This window comes from Belonocnema kinseyi, chromosome 6 (assembly GCF_010883055.1).
Source record: "Belonocnema kinseyi isolate 2016_QV_RU_SX_M_011 chromosome 6, B_treatae_v1, whole genome shotgun sequence".
Taxonomy (NCBI): Eukaryota; Metazoa; Arthropoda; class Insecta; order Hymenoptera; family Cynipidae; genus Belonocnema; species Belonocnema kinseyi.
In genome coordinates, this window is record NC_046662.1 from 10,213,774 (window position 1) to 10,240,054 (window position 26,281).

The window sequence follows — 26,281 nt, forward strand, 5'->3', positions numbered from 1 at the left end:
CCCCCCCCCCCCCCCATTTCACTAGTTGACACCCTTCGATTTGGCCCTCCCCCCTGTAAGTAACCCAGCCTTTAGGTAAAACCTAGTTTTACGTTTATTATGATTTATTGTATTTAAGAAAAAAAATTGTCTACCAAATAGTTGATTTTTTAAAACTCATGATTGAACTTTCAAGACAAAATGACAAATTTTCTGTACAAAGCAGTTGATTTATTGAATCAAAAATATAAAATTCGGATAAAAAAAAATACTTTTATGTAAAAAAAAGTTGAATTTCTAATAAAGAGAAGGCTTTTAGACTCAAAAGTTGAAAAAGAACCATTTTTGACCAAACATGGAATAGGTAAATTTTGAATTACTAATTTCACAGAAGAAAAAGGAATTTTTAACAAAACAGTTCAATTTCTAAACGAAGAGATGAATTTTTAACTACAATTTTGAATCCACAGCCGCAAATGCATTTTTAAGAAAATAATTCAACTTTAAAACCTAGTTGTTCAATTTTTAACCAAAAAGTTGAGTTTTTTAAACAAAAAGATTAATTTACTACGAAAAAAGACCAATTTTCAATCAAATTCAAGAATTCTCAATCAGAAAGCTGCATTTTTAAGATAGAAAGAAAAAATTTATTTTGTATTCTTAGGTAACTAGTTCAAATTTAAAACCTAGCTGTTAAACGTTCAACCAAAAAGTTGAATTTTTAAATAATAGATTAATTTACTACCAAAAATCCCAATTTCCAATAAAATTCAAGGTTTCTCAACCAAAAAGTTGAATTTTTAACTAAAAAAGATGAATTTTTGAACAAAAAGATTAATTTGCTACCAAAAAAGACCAATTTTTAATCCAATTCAAGAATTCTCAACCAAAAAGCTGCATTTTTAAGATAGAAAGAAGAAAATGTATTGTGTATTCTTAAGTAAGCAGTTTAACTTTAAAACCTAGCTGTTAAATGTTCAACCAAAAAGTTGAATTTTTTAATAAAAAGATTAATTTACTACCAGAAATTCCAATTTCCAATAAAATTCGAGATTTCTCACCCAAAAAGTTGAATTTTGAAGATAGGAAGAACAAAATTTATTTTTTTATTCTGAAGAAAGTACTTCAACTTTAAAACCTAGTTGTTAAATTTTCACCGAAAAAAATGAACTGTTAAACAAAAAGATTAATTGACTACCAAAAATAACAATTGTCAATAAAATTAAAGAATTCTCACCCAAAAAGTTGAATTTTTAAACAAAATGATCAATTTACTACCGAAATTTTTTTTTAAGTGCAAGAATTCTGAACCAAAAAGATGAATTTTCATCTAAAAAAGATGAATTTTTAAACTAAAACATTAATTTACAGTTAAAAGTAAAGAATTTTTTATTTAGGAATTAAACTAATTCGAAAATGTATCTACTTTGTGAGAAATTTACCTCTTTTGTAGAAAATAAATCTTAAATTTTGTATGGTGGAAAATTTATCTTTTTGGCATAAAATTTAACTATTCCAGTTGAAGATTCATCATTTTAGTTGAAAATTTATCAGTTTAGTTAGAAATTAATTTTTTTACCTGAAAATTTAACTACGCCATTTTGTTGTTGAAAATGTATCTTTTTCTAGTTCCAAATTAAAAAATTTGGATGAAAATCTTTTTGAATTGAAAATTCAACTATTCCTCTGAAAATTCAAGTATACTCTTAAAAACATCGAATTTTTTACGAAGAAAATAATCTTTTTCTTTGATGGTTGATCCTCTTCTTTAAAAACTCGTCTTTTCGGTAAAAAATATAATTATTCCAGTTGAATATTCATCATTTTAGTATAATTAAAAATTTATTTATTTGTTTGAAAAATTAGCTTTTTGATTGAAACCTTTTTTTTTAATTGGATGTTTTTTGGTTGAAATGTTTTTTTTCAACTGAAAATGTAACTATTATTCCAGTTGAATAATTCATAATTTTAGTTAAAGATTAATCTCTTTGGTTAAACATTGATATTTATGGTTAAAAATTTAACTATTATAGTTTAATAGTTACAATTTTTTGTTGCAAATTTCCCATTTTTTAAACTTAAAGTTCAATTATTTATGTTTTGGTTGACAATTTATCTTTTTTACTAAAAATGAATTAAACCTTAGTCTGCTTTAATTAATAGTTCAACTATTTCGTTAAAAATTCATATTATTTATTTAAAAATTGTATTTTTTGGTAGAAAATGAATCATTTTATTTGAAAATTAATCTTGTTGTTTAAGAATTCATCTTTTTGGTTGAAAATTCAAGTGTTCCAGTTAAATATTCATCATTTTAGTTAAAAACTCATCTTTTTGCTTTAAAACTTAACTATTTCAGTTGTTCATAATTTTATTTGAAAATTCATGACTTTGGTTGAAAATCCGTTTTTCTTTTGTTGAACATTTTTTTATGCTTAAAGTTTAAATATTCGATTTTTTTAATTTATATTTTTTAGTGGAAAGTTTAAGTATTTGTTCCGAAATTAATTTATTTTGCAATAGTTTGCTCTTTTGTGTTAAAGAATGTTCAGAATGAATTTTATGAATTATAACAAATCTTTGCATTTAGCGCAAACTATGAATATGTCACTTTCAGTTGGCCACCCTGTTATTGCATAAATAGACCTTTGTTAAAAATGTATGCAGTCAATTTAAGTCAAAAATACCTGAAGCCCTTTAGTGACAAGTACCTTAAAATTCGGAAGCTTTACTGTCGAACAATAATAAGCGAACAATGAATCTTAAGCAACATGTATTGAAAATTATGAACCTGGTATTGAAACGCAATAAGTGAGTATTGAAACTAAAGAACTTAGAGTTGAAACTTAAGAACCATGTAAGAACGGACTCTTCTCTGATAAAATATTTTAGTAGAATCGCGTAGTATGTTCCGCAAAGGAAAAAAACAGCAGAAATTCAATACTGAGAAATCATTATAGTTTATCATAGAAAGCAGTTAGAGGAAGAGTCTAACTAAGAAAATAATTTTAAAAGTGTATCTTAGCATTCTACAGAAATACAGCTTAAATGCACACACTCTTGAAAATCTTTGTACTATGAAAAGTAATTCAAGCCCATTTAGTGACAAATTTATCTTAAAGTTCTAAAGCTTCAATCTTGAAACATAAGAACCTGGTACTGTATATGAAGAACCATACATTAAAACTTATGGTCCTAGTACTGAAACCTAAAGAATGGGTATTGAATCTTAAAAATTTACATGTTTAAACCATGTAAAAACAAACTCTCCAATGATAAAATATTTTAGTAGTTGAAACCTAAGACTTAAGAACGTAAGAAACGTGAATTGAAACTTAAGAACTCCGGTCTGCATTCTAGAAATATAATGTGCAACGTGCCACGCAAATGTCATGACATCATCCTGATTGCGAGATGCATATAGCCTAGAATTATTGATCGAGTGCCACATCTAAAGCAAAAATCCATTTTTCTAGGGGCACTGTACTCTTATTCTACATACCACTGAAATATTCATCAGCGAAATCATGATATAGTTGGTTTCAGGAAGTAGTAAAGGAAATAAACTAACATTATTATTTTAGAAGCATGTTTTACTGCATAAACATGCCTTAAATCCCTACATGGTTGACATGTTTTGCAATAAATTTAATTTTAAAGTATCTGAAGTTTTAAAGTTCTGAAGCTTTAGTATTGAAACATAAGAACCGAGTTCGGAAATTTAGGATCCAAGTATTGTATCTTAATAACCGAGTATTGAAACTGAAGAATTTATTCTTGAAACTTGAGAACTAAGAAACTATTGCAACTGAAGAACTAAGTGTTGAAACTAACCATAAACTTATGAACCTAGAATTGAAACTTAATAATTATGTACTGAAACTTATGAACCTCTTACTGAAACCTAAGAAGCAAGTATTGAGACTTATGAACCAAGTATTGAAACTTAAGAACCTAGTACGCACAAGAAATATCATTTGCAAAATAAAAACAATGCAAAACCTTCTGAAACAAATCGAACCACAGTCCGTTCATTTTGAACAATACGAACATTGAAAGAAATTCATTTGTTTTTTAGAATTGACATTGATTATGGCAGTCAACGTAAGTTCATAACGAGTTTGCGAGAAAATAAACTGAAACCTTAATTTTGTGTGTGTATTGAACATAGTATTTAAACTTAAGAAACCTAAATGCTATCATAATGAATTGATATTAATAATTGATATCATCCTAATTGACATCATAATTAATGAATGTCAATAATTTATACGATCCTAGAATTATCAATCGAGTACCACAACTATACAAAAAATCGATTTCTCTAGAGGTACTGTACTTTCATACTATATGTCACTAAAATATTCAAATGTAAAATCTTGATAGCGTTTGTCTTACGAACTGTTTGAGGAAAGAAAGTTATGATAAAGATAAACACTTTTAGAAGTATGTTTTGCTACATAAGAAGATCCGAAAATTAGGTTAATGTTTCTTTTTTTAATTGGCAAAAGTCACTTCTTTTCATGTAAGATAATTAACTTAGAACGAGCATACATATAAAATAAAAATTCTGTTAACTGAAGAAACGTGGAACCTTAATGAAATTAGTTTTAGAAACATATCTTTCACTTCATTCGTATTGATTGAAATAATCTTGGAATGAGAAAGTTGAGAAGATGAAAACCTGTTTTTCGATCTGAAAGAATACCAAAGCGATTTATTATGTAAAAATATGAGTGGAATATTTAGATTTCTTTGAAATTAAATTGTAAGGAGGATAAATGTCGTTTAAATTGACCTTGTCTAGACGCAAGATTATAAACGGCTTTAAAAATGGTATTAATAAACCGAAGCCAGACAACAAGACCGATAATTAAATGTTAGATCCTATCTTCGAGATGTAATTGAGATACTAATAATTATATACACAAACTTGTTGAGATTAGATTAATAACAATTTTTGTTTGTTTTATATTCGGAAACACAAAACACCAAGTGCAGTCCAACTGAAAACCCGCAAAAGGCCATATCTATTGAATTATACGTTTTTGATGACTCTTTTTAATTGAGCCTTTTCAGCGGAGCTCAATTACCGGGAAATGAGATTTGACCCTTTCATCTCTGAGGTATGTAATTTGCGGTTCTGATATATGAACCCTAACGAAGTATACATGAAATGAGGGTTATTAAATGTCATTGATAGATTCGCTTAATTGGTTATCATTATTATTATTTTTTTTTTTTGCAGTTTGCCCCACCCAATTTGTGCCGACGAATATTAGATGCAATCGATTGGAGGGCAATGCACTTATGTAGACTGCAACGGGACCGTGTGATGGTCTCTACAAACAGTAAAAGCAGCGTAATTTCTCTTACAAGGGAAATTACGTTTTACATCCTATAACTTGCGTTGCAAGTCTTGATTCCAATCAACTTCCATAAATAAAACCATTAACTTTTAGAGAATAAAACAGCAAAAACTGATGTATAAATATCTTTTTAAAGATCAATTTAAAAGTATATCGCTTGAAAACTAGTTACTTATTTCCTGCTGAAAATTACCAGGTGTCACGCATCTTAAAGCTTACCCAAGGAATACTTTTGACATCTGAGAAAAATTCGGCCGACTTGCCAAATAACCGTGAAATAAGCCGACAATTTCGACCGGCTCTAAAACGAGGCTTGTTTGTGCCAAGACCTTTGATCTCTTAAATTCCTTGTCTCTGGATTGGCAAATTTAAAAATAACAATCAATTGAGATGTTCTTTCAAAATCGCGGACTTACAGCCCAAAATGATTTCAACAGAGGAGAAAGAGGGTGATCTTTTAAGAAAATGTGGGAATTAATTTTTTTATTTAAAATTAATGTAGGTACGATATTTTCAACCTAAAAGGATTTCCTATCAATAGAGACGAATTTTCAATATAAGAGTTTATTTATCAAGCTTAAATGTCCCATTTTTAGAAAACCGTTTGCTTTAAAACCCAATGAGATACATTTTCAATAAAAAAGTTCATTTTCAACCAAGACAGATGAATTTTCAACAAAACAGATTTAGCTTTTAACGAAATATTTTAACTTTCAGACAAGAGATGAATTTTTCATAAAATAGTTAATTTTTAACCAAATTGTTGAATTTCCAATCCAATAAGACTAATTTTTTAGAAGAAATATGATTTTTCAACCAGAAAAGTTGCATTTTCAACAAAAAAGTTTATTTTTAGCCAAGGAAGAATATAGTTTTCTACAAAAAAAAGTCGAATTTCCAACAATATAGTTCATTTTGAACCAAGAGAGATGAATAATCAACAACAAAAAGCTAACTTTTAACCAAATAGTTGATTTTTGAGGCAAGGTGTGAGATTTCAATCAAATAGTTGAATTTTTAATCACATTGTTGAATTTTCAAGCAGCGAAAAATAACTTTTCAGAAGAACTGGAATTTTTAACTAGAAAAGTTTAATTTTCAGACAATAAATTCATTTATAACTATGAAGGTTCGCTTTCTAGAAAAAAGAATTTTCAATTTAAAAAAGATTTTAATATTAAATAAAAAAGATTTTGATCCACCAAAAAGGCGATTTTCAAAAAAAAAAAAATTCAGAAATTTTTGACTATTTAGTTGAAAATGTATAAATTCTATTGAAAATTCGTCTTTTTAGGTAGAAAATTAATCTTCTAATTTGAAAATAAAATTATTTTGTCAAAAATTCTATAATTTTCGGAAAAAGTAATTTTATGTTTGGTTGACAATTCATTTATTTGATAGAAAATTCATAATTTTTGGTAGAAAATTAATCTTTTCTCTGGAAAATTAGTGTTTTTCGTTGAAAATTCAATTATTTGTTTACAAATTCAACAATTTTGTGAAAAAGCTTTTTTTCAGATTCAACTATTTGGTTGTCATCTAACTTTTGTTGCTGAAAATTTATGTATTTTAATGAAAATTCGTATTTTTTGTAGAACATTTATCTCCTTGGTTAAATCATATCTTTGGTCAAAATTATTATTTTTTTTTAAATTAGTCTTTTTTTTTGTAGAAAAATTTTATTAGTTCTTAAAATTTGTGTTCATCTTCATAGATAATAATTCTCTTTGATTAAAAATTCATGTTTTCGGTTGAAAATTCAACTATTAGGTTGTAAATTTATTAGTTCTATTAAGAATTTGTTTTTATTTTTAGAAAATAATTCTTGTTATTTAAAAATTCATGTTTTTGGTTCAATGTTAAATTTTTTTAAATTATAATTTCAACTATTTGGTACACAATTTATGAATTCTGTTGGAAATTCGCCTTTTTCGACGGAAAATTAATCTTCTGAGTTAAAAATTTAACAATTTCGCGAAAAAATTATTTTTTTGTTTGTTGAAAACTCAACCGTTTAGCTGATAATTAATATTTCTTGTTGAAAATTCATGCATTTTTTCATATTTCTTATTATTGTGTAAAACAATAATTTTTGTGGTTGATAATTTATTTCTTTAGTTAAAAATTCAACTATTTCAAAAAATATTTTTTCATAATATATTGATTTCTTAAATTAAAAATGTAACTAATCAATTTTTAGATCTTTTGTTTTAAAAATTCATGTTTTTGGTTGAAAATTTATTTCTGTCTGTAGAAAATTAATCTTGTTGGTAATTAATTCATATTTTGGGTTAAAAATTCTACATTTTGGTTAAAATATTAACTGTTTGGTTGAAAATCTGTCTTTTGTCTTGACGGCTTATCTATTTTGTTATAAATTCAATTTTTTTTTGTAAAAAATTTTAGTATGAAAATGATCTTTTTTAGTTGAAAATCCAACTATTTGTTTAAAAATTCACTATTTTTGCACATTTATTTTCACATGCAGAAAATAAATTTTCTAGGTGAAAACTTTCTGGTTTTGCCTTTTCAGTTTAGGATTCGACTTTTTTGTTGAAAACTCATCTGTTTCTTCGAAAATTTAACTATTTAAAAAAAATCTTTTTTAATTGAAAAGAGAAATTCCTTAAGCAAGGGAAAAAGAGACAGGAAAATCAGTTTAAAAATACTTTCTCATTCCGATATTCTATGATCTACTAGACTAATTCTAAAAAAAACTAGTCTAATCCTTAAGGAAATAAAGAATGTAAGCAGTTTGAAATTCTTTGAAATTCTTTAAAATAAAATGAGTTTCTCTGAGGCGGTTAATTCTAACATAAGACTAATTGTTTTTACGAGGCTTTTTCCTCTTTTATTTATGAGTAAGTGAAAGCTTTCCACTTTTTAGAATAATAGTTGTGGAAACATAAGGAAGGAAAGAAAGAAGGAAGGAAGAAAGGAAGGGAGGAACCGCGAAAGCGCTCGTATAGTATAAGCGGTTTAAGTTTTACGAGAACACGATGGTTAACGGTGGTGGTTTCCTGCACCATAAAATGGAGAACACCTGCGAATGCAGAAATTATGGCTGAACTTCGACGACTCATCCTTCTCCTGGGGAACGACCTTCACGTGCATCTTCTTCCTCAATAAATTATTGACTTGTGCGGTGACCGTGAAACGAACCCATGAAAGCCATAAAAGCTATGCACAAATTTTTAACGGGACTCATTCCTATGCACACTGCACACATATCTCAACTACAATCTCAAATTCCTCTCCTCTTTTCGCTCACGCCCTTGCCTTATTCAATCTCACTGCTGACAACCTAGAAACTTTTTTCCTTTATTATTATCTTCTGCGTTGACAGCCCGTTTTTTAAATGAAATTAACATCCTTAAAGTTGTGTGGAAAAGTTGGAACTTACATTTTGTTGTATCTTTTTCGGTAGAAAATTAATCTCGTGCGTTAAAAATTCCTGATTTTTATTGAAAATTCAAATATTTCAAAGAAAATAATATAAAGTAATTGTGGGTTTTGAGGTCGCTCAATCAAACATGAAATCAAACATCAAATTTCGATTCAGCGATCACAATAACTGAAATATAAACACTCTGATCAAGTTGTAAACATTTTTGACAATTTTGGTTCGCCATATTGGATCCGCGATTTTAAATTTTTAAAATAAAGCAACAAGTCTCGATTCTGCGACCCTAAAAACATAATTATCATCAATTTTATCAAAGTTCCGGACAGTTTAAATATTTTATGTCCGCCATATTGGATCCGTCATTTAGAATTTTGAAAATACAACATCAGATTCGAAATCAGTGACCCCAGAAATTTAACTACCACCATTTTTATCTAGATCCAAACATGTTTATTATTTCATGTCCGCCATATTGGATACGTCTTTTTAAATTTTGAAAATCCAACCTCAGATTTGGATTCAGCGATACCTAAAACATGTACCCTGCAGATATCAAGTGAGTTTGTAGTATTTTTTCTTTAAAAACATTTTTGGATCAATATATTCTTTCTCGCCTGATTGTGAAAGGGTTATTCTACTTTTTAGGAAATTTGAAAATTGTATTAAAGTCATTTTTTTAATTAAAAATTTTAACTATTAATTTTCAATTGTAAATTTAACTTTTTCAGATGAAAATTCAACTACTTGGTTGAGAGTTAAACGTTTTTGGTAGAAAAATTCATTTTTTGGTTAAAGTTATCTAATTTTCGTTCAAATTTCATCTCCTTGGTTGAAAATTGAACTACTTAGTTAGGATTTTTTAAAATAAATATATCTTTTTAATGGAGAATTTTAGATATTTGACTAAATTTATTTGTTTAGAAATTCAAATATTTGTTTGAAAATTTATAAATCCTGTTCAAAATTCCTCCTTTTTAGTAGAAAATTAATCTTCTCGGCTGCAAATTCTTGTGTTTTTTTTTCGTTGGAAATTAACCTTTGTAATTTGAAATTGTAACTACTCTATTTTTAATTACAAATTTGTAGATAAAAATTTAACTATCTGATTAAATTTCGAATTATTTTGTTAAAATCTTAATTTTTTTGATAAAGTATAATTATTCCATTTTTCGTAAAAAAATGATCTTTTATCATTAAAAGTTTGACTATTTAGTTGACATTTTTTATTCATTTTTATTTGAAACTCCCAACTATCTGGTCAAAAATTTATGAATTCTGTTGAAATTTCGCCTCACTGGGCATAAAATTAATCGCAATTGAAAATTAACGTTTTTTTTGGTTTAAAATTTAATTACTATTTGTTTAAAAGTTAAACCATTTTATGAATTTTTTTTATTCAACAATTTGGTTGAAAGTTTCAAGTATTTTGTTAAATATTTTTTAGTTTGAAATTCAATTATTTGTAGGAAAATTTGTATTTTTCGGTAGAAAATTAATTTTTTCGCTTGAACATTCATATTTTTGGTAGAAAAGTTATTTTTGCGTTGAAAATTCGCTTTTCGGTTGCGAAATTAATTATTTTTTTGAAAATTTATGTTTTGTATTGAAAATTCATCCTTTGTTTGTCAATTCAACTATTTTTTTTAAAATAATTTTTTTTATTCAAAAAGTGATTTTTAAAACTGAAAATATAACTGTTCCATATTTAGTTGAAAAATGATCTTTTTTAGTTGAAAAAAAACTGTTTGGTTGAGAATTAACCTATACCTTGTTAAAAATTAAAATGTGAAAAAGTGTTTTTGGTCGAAGAGTGAACTGTTTGGTTTAAAATTCTTCTCTTCAATTAAGGATTAAACTGTTTTGTTAAAAATTAATCTCTTGGGCTAAAAATTTAACTATTTTGTTGAAAAATCATTGGGTCAAAAAGTCAACTGTTTTGTTGAAAATTCGTCTTTTCAATTCAGAATTCAACTGTTTCGTTAAAAGTTCATCTCTTTGGTTAAAAATCTAACTATTTTGTCGAAAAATCGTTATTTTTGGTTGAAAATTGATTTCTTAACTGTAAATTTCACTATTCCAGCTGAAGATTCAGAATGTCAGTAAGAAATGTATCTCCTTGATTGAAAATTGAACTATTTGGTAGAAAATATGTTTTGTCGGTAGAAAATCTATCTTTTTAATTGAAAATTCAGCTAGCTGATTAAAGTTAATCTATTTTGTTAAAATTATAAAATCATTGTTAAAAAGTCATCCTTTTTGTTTGAAAATTGTTTCCTTCTGACTAACAGAAAAAACAGAAGATAAACTTTACATCGATTTCCGATGAAAGATTCGCTGAAACAAAAAATAACTTTACAAGATAAACTTTAACCAAATATTGGTTAAACTTTCTTTTTTTTTTTAATTACAACACATGCGTTTTGAAAAACGCAAAGTTGTCTGAATAAAACGTTATCCCTCTAAAAAAATTCCTGAAACAAATTTTATTATCACTTTATTCTGGGCTGATAGACAATATATAAACATCAAACGAATTTGGTTATAGTTTAAAGAAATTAAGTTCTTATATAATTCCTGATGCTCTAAAGCAGAAAATTAACATTCTTAAACCTTGCGATAACATGACTTATGGTCAATAAAGCCATCGTAAACTAACAAAAAGCCAACGCCTAAGTTTGAATCTTTTGTACTAATGCTGATGCATCTCGCTTATGTATTACAATGCACATTGTAATATCCACGTAAATAAGGTTCAGGTGTTTTCCATACAATGTAGTACCATACCGGTTTTAAAGAGCGGAAAACGCAGATTTTAAGGTGGCAGGATGGTATTTATTTTGCGGCATTCCCACTCGACTCAGCTGATTTGTCTTCTCATTGTATGCATAATTCATAGGATTTACTATCAACGCCGTCATACTCGTGGCATTGTGTTTAGAATATCTTTTGTTACCTATTTGCTTCGGCTCGGTCTATGGACAACACGTATATATATTGCAAAGTCTTGCCGGTATTGGCGTAATTATTCTGCGGCTTATGTTGCTCGGGCGTTGCATAAATTACATAGCTTATATTCAAGATTTTATTGTTATGTTGGGTCTCGAGAATTGAACGTACCTGCACTTGCAGTGTGCATATGGTAGTAAGTAGAGGAACTTACATACTGTCCACGTACAAGGACCCTTCTCAATTACCGATTCTCTCTGCTCTGCCTCGGTGCAAAAGACCTACCTCACTAAAGAGACATCTTGTTTCCCATAACCTTTGTACCTTTCCCTCCATCTACTAAGGATTCTGCTTGGCTGAAGAATGTCACGTTCTCCTTTCATCTTAAAAGGCTTCATTTATTAATTTTTTTTACTAAATCGCGTAAAAGTTAAAATATTTCAAACACGCGAGTCGTGAGAACTGTTTTTGTTTTATTTTGGCTGCGAGTAGTTGTTACTAATGAGGTGGACTAGCAACTTTAGTTTGTCAGAGTTCTATCTAGGTATGGTAAACGTCTCATGTCGGTAGTTGAAGTTACTAAAGAGATTATTTTATATATCGGATATTCTTATTCAAAATAATATCTTTAAAGGTGCTATTTTCTTTTTGTTGAAGAAATTAATTAAAATAGCTGCCACTATCATGTGCAATCGAAAACTGGATTAGAAAGATCCAATGGGCGAGAACATCTTCTGTTGGGACTTTGATGTCAGTTCAGCCTACTGGGATCTTTTCAATTTATAAAAGAAGGGAAATGTGAATATCTGCTTGAAGTTTGAAAAAAATGTCACGCTTTTGTCATTTATACGTGCTCATTAAAAAACAATAATTATCTGGAATTTCACCAGATGCAACATCAATCAACAGTGAGTTATAGCAGCTACTATATCTAAATGTTGGTACCTTTGTCGCTTTCGCAGTCGTACCAGCCGCAATAACAAATAAAATAAGTATGACAGCTACTTTAATTTGTTATGCGAATCAATTAATGGTACAGATGTTTAATTAATTAGCAACTCGGACTGCTAAAAAGGTTATTACTGAAAAGGTGGCCCCAACTAGGCATTGTTCTCAATCAAAGATATGGTACTGTTATTTTATTAATTGGGACAACCATTTCATTAGTTGATGGTACTAACTGAATAGTGACTGCAACTAATGGAATTGTTGTGCCAACTAACGAAATAGCAGGATCAACTAAACAGGGGGCCCAACTAACCATTTTTTTCTATATATTGAACATCTTTTTCGAGTGACTGTAAATAAAAATCACGTTGACGTTGTTGGTTACCATTATACGGAAAAACTTTGTATTGTAGAATGTTTTTTTTTTATTATAAAAACTGATGCGACGTGAAGGCAGAATGGAACCAAAAAAAATTGACCACGAATTGGAAAAATTTACATTCTGAAGATGTATGAAATTGATGTTTTATCCAAACTTTCTCTTTTCATGAGCGATCTGAGTTCTATACTAAGCTAGCTTTGACAATTTATTGATATATTATCATAAGATGTGAATTTGGTAGAAACTATAACTATTTTGTTAAAAGATATTTTTTATGTTATAATTCAACTACTCGGTAAAAGGTTGAACAATTTTGTTACAAATTGATTTTTTTTTAGAATTACTTTTTTAAACTAAAAATTTTACTCGTGAATTTGTAGTAAAAAATGCTTTTTTGTTGTTGGAAATTTAACTTTTTGGTGTAAAATTAATATTTCTTTAGTTAAAAATTCGTCCTTTTTATGGAAAATTAAGCTCTAATTAATTAATTCGAAGAAAAGAAAAAATCATCACAAAGTATTTTGTTGAATGTCAAACTATTTTCTTGAAAATTCTTCTCTGTTTTGAAAATTCATCTGTTTGGTTCAAAATTAGAATATTTTCTTAAATATTCGTCTTCATCAGAAGAAAATTAATCAACCATTAATTCAACTATTTGGTTAAAAATGTTATCTTTTTTTAGTTAAAAATTCAACTACTCAGCTGAACTACTCACTGAAATTTTTTTTTTATGTTCACCTTCTTGGTTAATAATTAATATTTTTAAGTTAGAAATTGAACCATCTGGTTGAAAATTTATTTTTCTGAGTTGAAAATTCAACTATTTAGTAGAAAGTTGAACTCCTTTTTCGAAAATTCTTTTTTTTTATTTTCATAATTTTAGTTCAAAATTCATGTGTCTTATTCAATATTCTTTTTTTCTTCAATATGCTTTCGTCGGAAACGAATTTTTTAAATATTCATCCTTTTATTTGAAAATTCATGTGTTTTGTTCAAAATTCTTTTTTTTTTAATGTGCATCGGTTTGGTTAAAAATTAATTGTTTTGTAAGGTTCAATTTTTTATGGGTAATTTAACTATTTCGTTGTAAATTCTGCGTTTACTGTAAAATTAATATTTTTGCAGAAAAGTCATCTTCTTTGGTTGGAATTGTACGTTTTCTTAAAGATTTAAATTTTCTGGTTAAAAATTCAACTTCTATCTGAATGTTTTTTTTTCATGATAATTCAACTATTCGGTTAAAAATTCATCTGTTTGGTTTCTTTTAAAAATTTTTTTGTTTAAAAATTCAACCATTTGTTTGAAATTTGTTGAAAATTCATATATATTATCGAAAATTCGACTTTTTGGTAGAAAATTCTTCTACTTGGTTCTAAATTTGTATTTTTGGTTGAAAATTGAACTATTGGGTTGAAATTTTTTTTTGTATTTAACTGCTTGGTGAAAAGTTAAACTACTTTGTTATAAATTAATTTTTCTTTAATAATCACCTCTCTGGTAAAAAATTCAGCTATTTTTTTAAAGTGATCTTCGTGGTTCAAAATTCAACAGTTTTGTCTTGACTTTTAATATTTTTTGTTCGAAAATTCGACAATTTTGTAGAATGAAGATTCAACTATTTAAAAACTTTTTTATTATTTTTACAGAAATTCATCTTTTTGTTAGGATCATCTTTTTTGGTCAAAGATTCCACTGTTCTGTTGTGAATTCTTTCTTTTGGCTTACAAGTTCATCTTTTATGGTAGAAAAATCATCTTTCTTGGTTGAAAAAGGCCACTATTTGATTGAAAAAGAATCTCTTTTTAACAAAAGTTCAAACTGTTTGTTTGTTAATACAACAGTATAATTAAAAATTAACTTTTTATCGTTGAAAATTCGTCTTTTTGAGTGGACAATTTTGTTTTGATCACGGATTCTCTTCATCTTAGTGCTTCGCTTCTTAAAAGGCATCAGATCTTCTTTCTCCTAAATCTCTTTAAAAGTTGATATCCTTGAAACTCGCGAGGCTCAAAAGGTTGACAAGAATGTAACACAAATTATACAACTATCGAACATCTTTTTCGAGTGACTATAAATCAAAATCGTATTAATTGCAATATCAATACTCGACATACACGATTAATTGCCTGAAGATACTAGCGCATTGTTTGAAAGTACTAATTATACTCCGAACTTTATCAAATCCCGTTTCGCAGAATGCCTTCGATATAGACTCTAGACCTTTATAAACAAAAATTTACGCTTTTACGCCTGCAATAATAATAAATATAGCAATTGCTGTCCCGCTCTCGCGATGTAACTCACAATGTAATGACTGGACTTAGACTTTCAGGATGACGCATTATTGGAGACAAGACCTTATTGATAACCTCGGAATTCATGGCTGGTAATCTGGTATGTTTCCAGAGATAAACCGACTCATGTCAGCAAGAAATCCTCATAAATCATCATTTTTTCAAATTTCAAATTTACTTTCGACTAGAGATCTAATTTAAATAGAGATTAGGATAGGAGATTCCGGAATCTGCAGAAAAGAAACACTAATAAATTTAAACCAACGAACTAAACTAAAATTAGAATAATTTTGAAGGCAATTTTTCTGATTGGGAGATATTTCGGATTTTAGGTCAATCAAATTCTGAGTCGTCTGACCGCATTGCATTAGTGATGATTCCAGGTGAGTCAGCCTCAGACGAAACGTGTTAGGTTTTGTATGATTTGGACCATTTCGCACTCGCCTATCTAAATAATTGAATTTACATCTAGTACGGTGATAAAATATTGAACTTGTAACTTGGGGTTTTTTGGAAAAGAAATTTGACCTTATGAAGAGTGGAGGATAATTTCGTTTGAACTTAGGAGAGACTGAAGATGAAGTGGATTTTGTTGGTGACGTTGAAGGAACCCTCAGCTGATTTTATGTCCGTTGGAGGCCTGGCAATAATCAGCTAGACGCGTCTCAGACTCAGACATTTTTACGATCGTCACGAAAGCATTTCGTGCTTGTTACCTTGGAACGTCCTCTTTCAGTCTTTCATCAGTGCGCGACATCGACTTCGATTTAGCATTTAGCTGCAGTTTATGAACCCACATGCCAACCAAAAAAGATCCATTTCGTCTTGAACTACCGTGAATTATCGTTATTACTTTCAACCGGAACCGAGAACGCCCATTTTTAGCTCTAGCTTTAGCCATGGCCATAACTATAGTCATAGTCATAGCTATAGCTCAGCCACGTGGCGTAGTCCCAAATCTTCTTTTATTTGCATTCATCAAACAAGATTTACTATACTCACACTTTTTTATGGTTGCTTAATTGGTGAATGCTACTCATGTATAGTGGCGTTCCAGGTTCAAATCCGGGCTGAGCCAGATTTTTTTTTCCAAAATAATAGACCAGTAAACGACACTATTGAAATAATTAAATTATACCATGGTCGACAAAATAAGAGGATCTCTTAGGTTCAGTGAAGGATAATAAATTTCCAATTTTTATTTGTAATTGTTTTATTATGTTTATTAATGATTATATGTTAAAAATGATACAAGCTTAAAATTTTGGTCTTTGAATATTAATGATCAAGAAAAAGCAAGAAATTAGTCACGAAAAAATTAGGGAATTTTGAAAATGATGTTTTCTATTTCAATTTTTTTTCAATTGAAGGCTCAGAAAGCAGAACCGAACGAGCCCTCCAGCAGCGGACAGGAGTCGGAATGACGCGCAAAACGCGACGAAAGAGAGCACTGTCTTTCATCCCGTTTTATGGGCGTTATCCCCACTCCTGCTTTGACAATGAATTGGGCAATTTACATTCTGAAGATGTGTGGAATTTGATGTTTTATCAAAACTTTCTCTTCGCGTGAGCAATCCATATTCTACTAAGATAGCTTTGAAAATTTATTGATCGCGATTGTTAAAAATTTTAAAGTACGGTTTCTCAATTTACAGAAACAAAATTTTCGTAAATTTAAGAAAACGGAATATCCATGTCAGAAGATGTGAATTTGAAAATCTAACTATTTTGTTCAAAAAATATTTTTTGATATCAGAAATTCAACTACTCACTGAAAAGTTGAACCACTTTGTTACAAATTAATTTTTTTGTTGTTGAAAATTAATTTTTTAAATTTTTTTAACTGAAAGTTTAACGGGTGAATTTTTGGCAAAAATGTACTTTTTAAATTAGAAATTCATTTATCTGGTGGAAAATTAATATTTCTTTGGTTCTAAATTCGTATTTTTTCATAGAAAATTTATCTTTAATTAATTTATTAAAAGAAAAGAAAAAATTATCAAAAATTCAAGTTTCTTTTTTTAGTTAAAAATTCAACTACTTGGTTGAACTGCTTTCTTAAAAATTAATTTTTTAAGGTTCACCTCCTTAGTTGAAAATTTATTTTTTTTAGTTGAAAATTCATATATTTGCTGAAAATTTGTATTTTTTGGTTGAGAATGCATCTTCTTTCAAAAAGAAAATCATATTTTTTGCAGAACCGAATGAGCAGTTCTGGGCGTCATCCCCACTCCTACCTATTGATCGGGCGCTCTTTTGGTTCTGTTTTTCGAGCCTTTAATTGATTCTTTCGAAAATTATATTTTTAGTTAAATATTTTCTAATTTTGTTGGAAATTTACCTATATTGGTAAAAACTTATTTTTATATTAAAAATTCAACTGTTTTTGACTTAAAATTCAAATCTTATTTAGATGAACTATTTCTGCCCTTTTGAGAGAATTTTGGACTTCACTTTTACTGAATTAGATAGATTCTAAAAATATATAGCTTTGGTAGGATGAGAATCAGCTAGAATCCTAATGAAATTTGTTATTTGACAGATGCTGTCGGTGAGTCCAGGAATGGAGGTTGGCAGTGGAGGACACGGCGGTCTTGGAGGTGGGCTCGAAGGTGGTCCAGCCGGCGGAGGTGGCGGCGGCGGTGATGGAATGCAGGAAGTGATGGTGGCTGCGGCGAGGGATAGAGCTGTAAGGGCCGGAAGTGTTCGGCAAGATTTGGCCTTGGATCTTCCTCCACGGCTCCAACTTCCGGATGGCGAGGAACGTCCCTATGGGGCTCATACGGCCCTTCATCTTCGAGATCCCGAACAGGTAAACACCCCCTCAAAACAAAAACAGAGACCAATCTTTTGATAAAGAATTAGTATAACTCCCCCCTCTCTCTCCTATCCTACTCCTTAACATCCTCTACTTCCCATATTTCCCTTCCTTCCCTCTCCTTCTCCTTTACCATCCCTCCACATCTCCCTTCTCGACCTCATCCATCATCTCCCTTCCGCTTATCTCTATCACAATCACCCTTTTCTATCATCATCCGCTCCTCTCTCATCATCATCGTCACCCTCTTCAACCACACCAAAAATAATTAACAAAAGGATGGCGGATGATTGAGTTCTCAAAATATAATAAATGGTATAAAATGATAAAAAGAAATAGGGCCAAAGTATTTAGAAAAGGGATGGGGAGAGAGAAGATGGAAAAAGTAGCAAGAATTAGACTGAGAAAGAAGGTAAGGGGAGGAATTTGAAAAAGAAGAACAGAAAGTGCAAAATCTGTAAATGAGAAGAGGAAGAGCATAAAAAAATGATGATAGTATTGCAGTACCAAAGTATTTAGAAAAAGGATGTGGAAAGAGAATATGGACTAGAATAGAAATATTTAGATTGGGATATAAGGGAAGGAATGTATTGAGAAAAGAATGGGATCAGAAATCTTAGAATGTATTAATGGGAAGAGGAAATATGGGAAGGTTGTAGGAGAGTAATTGCCGATAAAGGATGCTGGCAAGGGTATGTTTGAAAGATTTTAAGGGAGGAAGAATTGGATGAGTATCAAAAAAAGAAGAAATGGGTAGAGAATCTGTGATTGGGAAAATAAAACATGAAAAGGATGTAAGAGAAAAATTGAAGATAAAGTGGACAAGCGAATGTGGTGAAGATTTTAGTGGATAGTTAGGTGAGGAGTAGATTAAAGAATAAAAGGCGAATAAAAAAAAGAACAGTAAGTGGGGACTCTGAATAAGAATAAGAAACATAGGACGGATATAGAAGAGAAAATGAATTACTGGCAAGAGAATGTGGTGAAGATTTTATGGGAGGATTACGTTAGGAGTATATTAAAGAATTGGAGGGGGCTATAGGTACGAATGAGATAGAAAAAAGTTAGTAAAGACATCATGAATAAATAATAATAAAATGCTGGTACTTGTTTTGAAATTCTGCAAAAGGGAAAAGCAGTAGGAGTAAGGGGATCGAGTTCACCCCTGATGAGGGTTAGGGTAGAGTTTCAGCAACACAATCCCCGGGCAGGTTGGGGTGGTATTGCGTGTTCTAAGTTCTTTTCCTTCGAAGGCCTATCAAAGAACTGAAAAACTCTCCTTTTCCTATGCTTTCTTCGAAGATTCCTATGGAATTCACTATCCCTCTGAATCATTTTTTTATTAATGCTTGTCTGGTATTTTCTTGTGGTTTTTTATATTTCTTAGTTTGAAGTTAGGGAGTATAAAAGTCTAAGGAACTCCACTAGCTTTTTGTGTTATCCTTAGATAGAATAAACGTAGTCTAGAAATTTGTTGGCATATAAAAAGTGATTGGTGTCGAACAAATTTAGAACTACGTCCCTTAATTGAGTGTTTTAATTGGCAGACATATTTTAATTTTAATTAAAAATTGATCATTTAATTTGTTTATTTTTAAGTAATCTTGAATCTTGACAAAATGAGAGATCAGAGTGCACATAATTTTTTTAATGACTGCTGTTAATGGAGAGTAATAATTATTCATTGAATGTGGTTAATAAGAAACCTCGTTTGTGATTCAATGAATTTAGATGAGACAGCGAGAAATTTCTTTGTTTTTTCGTAGTTTCCTGATTCGAGAGTTTAGTCTTTTTCTTTTGTAGCAATTCCAGCTTTTTTGTTAAAAATGCTAATGTTTGATTGAAAATTAAATAGTTTTTGTTGAGGATTCTGCTGTTTTGTTGAAAATTCGCTTTTTTGGTAAAAAATTAATCTTCTTGTCTGACAATTCATCTTCTTGTCTAAAAATTTAAACACTTAGTTATTGGGAAGTGCTTGATTATTATACTGAAATAAACTAAATAATTAGTAGGTATATTAACAAGTTTGTTATTCAAATAGAATTTTTCAGTGATGTTCTATCATACTTTAGAATGTACAAAACTATATAAATAAATTACAAATTCAATAATAAAAAAAAAACGTTGCAGCAATATTTACCATCTTTTTGTTTGAAAATTTAATTATTTGCCTGAAAATTCCCCTTTTTTGTAGAAAATTCAACTACTTTATTGAAAGTTGATATAATTTCCTGAGGAAAATAATATGAAAACATTATTTTAGTTAGACTGCTTACAGACATAAATATCCATTTGTGACTTTTGCTACTGTGTTACAAATTTTTTTTCTGATTGAATAATAATTTTTTTCGCTGAAAATTTAACTATTTTGTACAAAATTCGATTTATTTTTCGTTTGAAACTACTTCATTTAACTGTTCCATTTTTTGGATAAAAATGTATATTTTATAGTTAATAATTTAACTATTTAGTTTAAAATTCTTTTTTTTATGGCAGAAAATTAAAATCCTTAGTTGAAAATTAACCTTTGTGGTTTTAATTTCTACTGCTTGTTTGAGAATTGAACTTATTTGTTAAAAATTCATTTTTTGGTTGATCTCTTTGGTTAAAAATGCAATTTATTTCTTGACCATTTTCTTTATTATTAAAAATCTATTTTTTAACTGAAAATTTCACTAATTCATTTTGAGTTGAAAATGTATTTTTTTAGTTGAAAATTCATAGATTTTGTTGAAAATTCTTTCTTTTTTTTTTTTTGATGAAAAAGAAATTTTCGTGGTTAAAAATTCATTTTTTTGTGTATTGAAGATTCATCTCTTTGTTTGGAAATTCAATTATTGTATTAAAAATTTCTTTTCAAACGAAAATTCAACTATTTGGTTGAAAATTAATTTTTTTGGTTAAAGATTAATATTTTTAGTTGGAAACTTATATTATTGGTTGAAGATTCATCGTTTTAGCTAAAAATGGATCTATTTGGTTAAAAATGTAGCTTGTTTGCTGAAAAATTTTTTCTTGTTGCTAAAAATAAATTTTTTAACTAAAAATTCAATTATTTCATTTTTTTTACATTTTTAATTTAAAAATTTAACTGTTTTATTGATAATTTTTCTTAGTCAAAAATTTATTTTGTTGGTTGAAGATTCATTTCTTTGATTGAAAGTTTAATTATTATATATTATATTATTATTATATATTATATATAAAAATTCAAATTTTTTGTAAAAAATTTGTCTGTTTGATAAAAAATTAAGGTATTTGGTTGAAATTTATACTTTTGGTGGATAATAACAATAATACTAATAATAAAAAATACTTTTGGTTAAAGATTCATCGATTTAGCTAAAAAAATTATCTGTTTGGTTGAAAAGTTAACTATATTCTTGAAAATTCGTTTTATCTTCGTCTCATAATTAATTTTTTTAATTTAAAATGTAACTTCTATTTTCGGTTGAAAATAATCAACTTGATTGAAAATTTATCTTATTGGTAGAAAATTACAATTCAGAAACTTGGTTGCAAGTTTAAATACTTTATTAAAAATTCATTTTCTTATTTGAAGATGATTTTCTTTGGTTGCAAATTTTACTATCATAATGAAAATTATGTTTTTTTTTCACTGAAAATTTTATTATTTCAATCCTAATTCAATTTTTTTGTGTGCTAAAATTCAACAATTTTGTTAAAAATTCATATTTTTGTTTGAATTTAGCTTATGTTGGAATTTTTTTTGTTTTGTTTTGTTACAAATACATTTTTTGACTGAAAATTTAACTTTCATTTTTGGTTACATATAGATTTTTTCAGTGTAAAATTCATCAGTTTTTGTAAAAGTACATGTATTTTTTGAAAATGCATTTATTTAGTTGAAGGTTGAACTACTTTATTAAAATTATTATTTTTGAAGATTCATCTATTTGGTTTTTCGTTTTCTTTTTCTAATATTAACTCTTTTCTGGGTTGCGAATTCATTTATTTGGTTGAGAATCAGTTTTTGATTAAAGACTAATCTGTTTCGTTGAAACGTCGTTTTTTTTTAATATCAATTTTTCTACCTGAAAATTTTAATCTTCTATTTTCGGTTGCCAAATATTTTTCAGTTAACCCTTCAATTACTCGGTTCAAAATTTTAATATTTTGTTAAAAATTCGTCTTTTTAGTAGAAAATGAATCTTCAGTATGTCGATAAATGTCGGTAATGGGAATCTGTACATCATTAACCCTTCGATGGCACACTGGGGTCAAATTACCCCAGACATGAAAATTCATCAAAATTCATGACAATATATTTGAAATTGTTACTTAAACGTCCTTGTCACCTTAGCCAGGCACCCCCTTTAAAACCCCCACAGAATCTGATTTTTTGCTATTCTTTAACTTCGACCATCTTTTTTTCATATTTAAAATAAATTTCAAACCAAATAATCCACATCATTCTTTAAAGTTACTATCCAAGAGTATATAAAAAATTTAGCTACTAAAAATAATGAATTGGCTCTTTGTGGGAAGTCTTTATCGCTTGGGGTTAATAATACCCCAGTGTGCCAGCTATGTTACTCGCCAGTTAACCCTCCGAGTACACACTGGGTCATATTGACCCTGTCACCAACTATGACCAAAAGTAGAGCTCAGGAGTTTGAAAAATTTGCAGTAGCGTGCAGTAGCGTGCCGAGTCATCAGTCGTCGTTGAGAAGCGATTGAAATCGAAGCAGCTTCAAGGTGACTCATGTGTGTACTTAACGTCGAATTTACTAAAATTTGGATTTTTCGTTTTCATCATTATGCGAAATCAATTTTTTTTGAAGGTACAAAGTAGAACTATTTTTTATTATTTATGCATACTTTGAGAGTATTTTCATAAATTCTAAGCTAAAAATATTAAAAATTAAGAAAAAGTTTAGATTTTTTCATGAAACTTAATTTTTTGCAAAAATATTTTTTTCGCGAATTTTTCACGTATGTTCAAGATTTATAAACTTATAATGCATATAATTACTTTAACATATTTGAAAATATACCTCTACATTGTTTTAAGTAAAAAGGTTTAGTAGTTGCAAAGTTACAGACAACTAAAACGTGAACAGGGTCAGTTTGACCCAGTGTGTTGGAGATGTGCGAAAAAAGAGGTGTGTACTCGAAGGATTAAATGAAAAATAAAGAAAGAAAAATAAAATAATGTATCCCTTTTACTAAACAAATTTCTCTCATTTCAGGAAAGCGAGATCTACCAGAAGTGTGTGAGACCTCCCCCAAACCGGACCGTCTTCGACAGCGAGAGTCCGCCACCTTACAGAAGCCAATCAGCGTTACTGGACGCTCCTGAGCGAATAGTGCGTTGCCACAGTGCCGGAAGTTCGCTCCTGAGGGTATTCAGGAAATTCCCGAATCCCGGCAACTCGACGCCGGCAGTAGTGGTACCACCCCCGCCCCCGAGAAGGCCGACCCTCTCGAGTTATTCCGAATCGAGTAGCAACCTGAGCAACCTCTCCAGTCTGACGGTCGTCCCTTGCGAGGCCGACGAGAGCCAGCAGCACCAACAGCACGTCTGATCCACGGCGTTGTCGGGCCAACTCGATACCGGGTCTCCCAGACCCAACAAACATTTCCTCGAGACAGACAGGCTGCCCTCCTCGGGGAGCTTCCGGGCGGAGAGCCAAAGGCGAGGTCCTCACATCCTCATCCTCATCCTCCTCTGCGTCGATGTGCCTTCTCTTCACGAGGTGCGGAGAATTCCTCAAGACTGACTACTCGCAAGAGAAACTTCGTGGCTCGCGTCTTCTGTCCGTGGAAAGGGACAGCACCAGTTGCCCCCAAAACAAAGAAGTGGGGCTCCAGCGGGGATTTTCACAACGACGGAAAGGAAGGCGATGATAGAAAAAAATATGATTATATAAAAGAGAGAGGGAGAGAGAGAGAGAGAGAGAGAGAGAGGTGATGATGATAATAATGGACCAGCGTTTCCGTCGAGCAATCCTAAAGGCCAGTTTCTAGCCAGATCTCAAAGTCCAAAGTCGTAGTAATCGTTGAAAAAGTTGTGATCAAAATCGAAGTTGGTGGCTGAGGATCGTGTGGCGGGGGAAGGGAAGGGAGGAGGACGAGGAGAGCCACCCCCTCGGCGAACGGACAATTCTCGAGTATCGTGGAAGTTTGTCCTTTTGCGAAAAAGACTTAGTAAATTATTTATTGGCAATATTGCAAGACCTGCGAATTGCGAGTATATTATTATTAAAGCGGCGAGCGAACGGGTTGATTCGTGGTCGGTTGCGGGTGCGAAAATCAGGGATAGTCAGGGTGCAAATGAGAGAGTAAAAGAAATTAAAAGGAGCGACAAATTATGACTGGAGTGAGTGTGGGTGGACAGGGACCGATTTCTTGATCAAGATTCCTTTTCCGGGCCAACTCAGCACGGACAAGAACCACTTGAGCTGTCGTATTCTTCTGAGGTCGGTAAGGTAGGAATCTTTAGGGAGAAAAGGTCCAAATCTGCAGCTGTGTGTTCCTTTGAATCTTAGAGAATGTCAGAGAGCAAAAAAAGTAGTGCCAAGAGCGAAAATTGTAAATATTAGGCTAGGTAGTTCAATATCAATATAATAATAACGACTAAAATGATATGCTACATTTAAAGTAAACATCCAAAATACGTTACAACACGCATACACACGTCGTCGGATCGCTCGGAATTTTTGGGGATGCGCGCGCTACTTAAGACTCTCTGAAATTTCCTCGAGGGTGTCTTTAATATTTTGGCAAACTCGAGAGCTGGGAGATTTTTTCCCCAGTTTTTATTTACAGTATTCTTTAATGATTGATCCTTTTTTTTGTGGGAAATTTTAGAGAGGGGATGGACTTTTATTAGGGCGGGAGGGAGGGAGGGCCTGTTCGGTCTTGGCTCGACATTCACGTTTTAGTGTTTGATTCGACTGCGATAACCGATCGCCGAGACTGATTCAGTTTTCGATAATGCGCGAATGTCCTTTCAAGATATTATGTATTGTATTTATCTTCGACGTCGTGGCCGAGACGATTCTTGGCCACTTAATTGTGAGAGCTCGCGTGTCCCCTCTTCGATCGCTCCACGTAATGTCTGACATAATGCTACTTTTATTATTATTCAAATAGATAAGGCCTCAGTTTTGACGAAATAGGACGAAATCTGCTCCGACGCTAATCAAAGTCAACAGTTCTAGTTGCAAAAGTTGAAAAAATAATTCAAAATACATTTAGATCAGTCAAGATTAGGATTTTTTCACTTGAGATAAACATGGTGTCTACCTGAACGGAAAAAGGGGGAATTTTGGTAAAAAGAATAATTTTGATTTGGTACAGGTAGTTTTTAAACAGATAGTTCCGATTTTAACAGGAAATTTTTGGAATAATGATAATTTTAATTTTAGCAAGAAATTTTAGGAAAGAATGATATTTTTGAGTTGGAACAGGTTTTTTTTTTAAAGAATGACAATTCTGATTTTAGCACGAAATTTCTGAAAAGAATCATAATTTTGAGTTGGAACAGGAAGTTTTTTAAAAGTAAGATAAGTATAATTTTAACAGGAATTTTGTGAAATTAATTATAATTTTGAGTTGGAACAGGTTGTTTTTGAAAAGTCTGATAATTCTGATTTTCGGAATAAATTTCTGAGATGAATAATAATTTGGATTTGGAACAGGTTATTTTTGAAATGACCAATAATTTTGAGTTGGAACAGATAGTTTTTAAAAATAATGATAATTCTGATTTCAACAAGAAAATTTTGAAAATAATGATAATTTTGAGTTGGAACAGGAAGTTTTAAAAAAAAAGATAATTATAATTTTAACAGGAATTTTGTTAAATTAATTATAATTTTGAGTTGGAACAGGTTGTTTTTGAAATAACCTTTAATTTTGAGTAGGAACAGGTATTTTTTTTAAATAATGATAATTCTGTTTTAAACAGGAATTTTGAAAATAATGATAATTTTGAGTTGAAACAGGTCGTTTTTGAAAAGTCTGATAATTCTGATTTTCAGAACAAATTTCTGAAAAGAATCATAATTTTCAATTGGAACAGGTTGTTTTTGAAATGACCAATAATTTTGAGCTGGAACAGGTAGTTTTTAAAAATAATGATAATTCTGATTTCAACAAGAAAAGTTTGAA

The 26,281-nt window shown here is 30.0% G+C and overlaps 1 protein-coding gene across 1 annotated transcript in view; it reads left to right on the forward strand.

Annotated features, from left to right (window-relative positions):
- The window catches only part of LOC117174225, a 382,349-nt gene extending 358,535 nt beyond the window's left edge, over positions 1–23,814 (forward strand). The window contains exons 3-4 of the mRNA XM_033363098.1: positions 17,867–18,136; positions 23,356–23,814. Coding sequence (XP_033218989.1) covers positions 17,867–18,136; positions 23,356–23,691 — 606 coding nt within the window. The 3' untranslated portion in view covers positions 23,692–23,814. The remainder of the gene's footprint in view (positions 1–17,866; positions 18,137–23,355) is intronic.
- Positions 23,815–26,281: the final 2,467 nt, after the last annotated feature.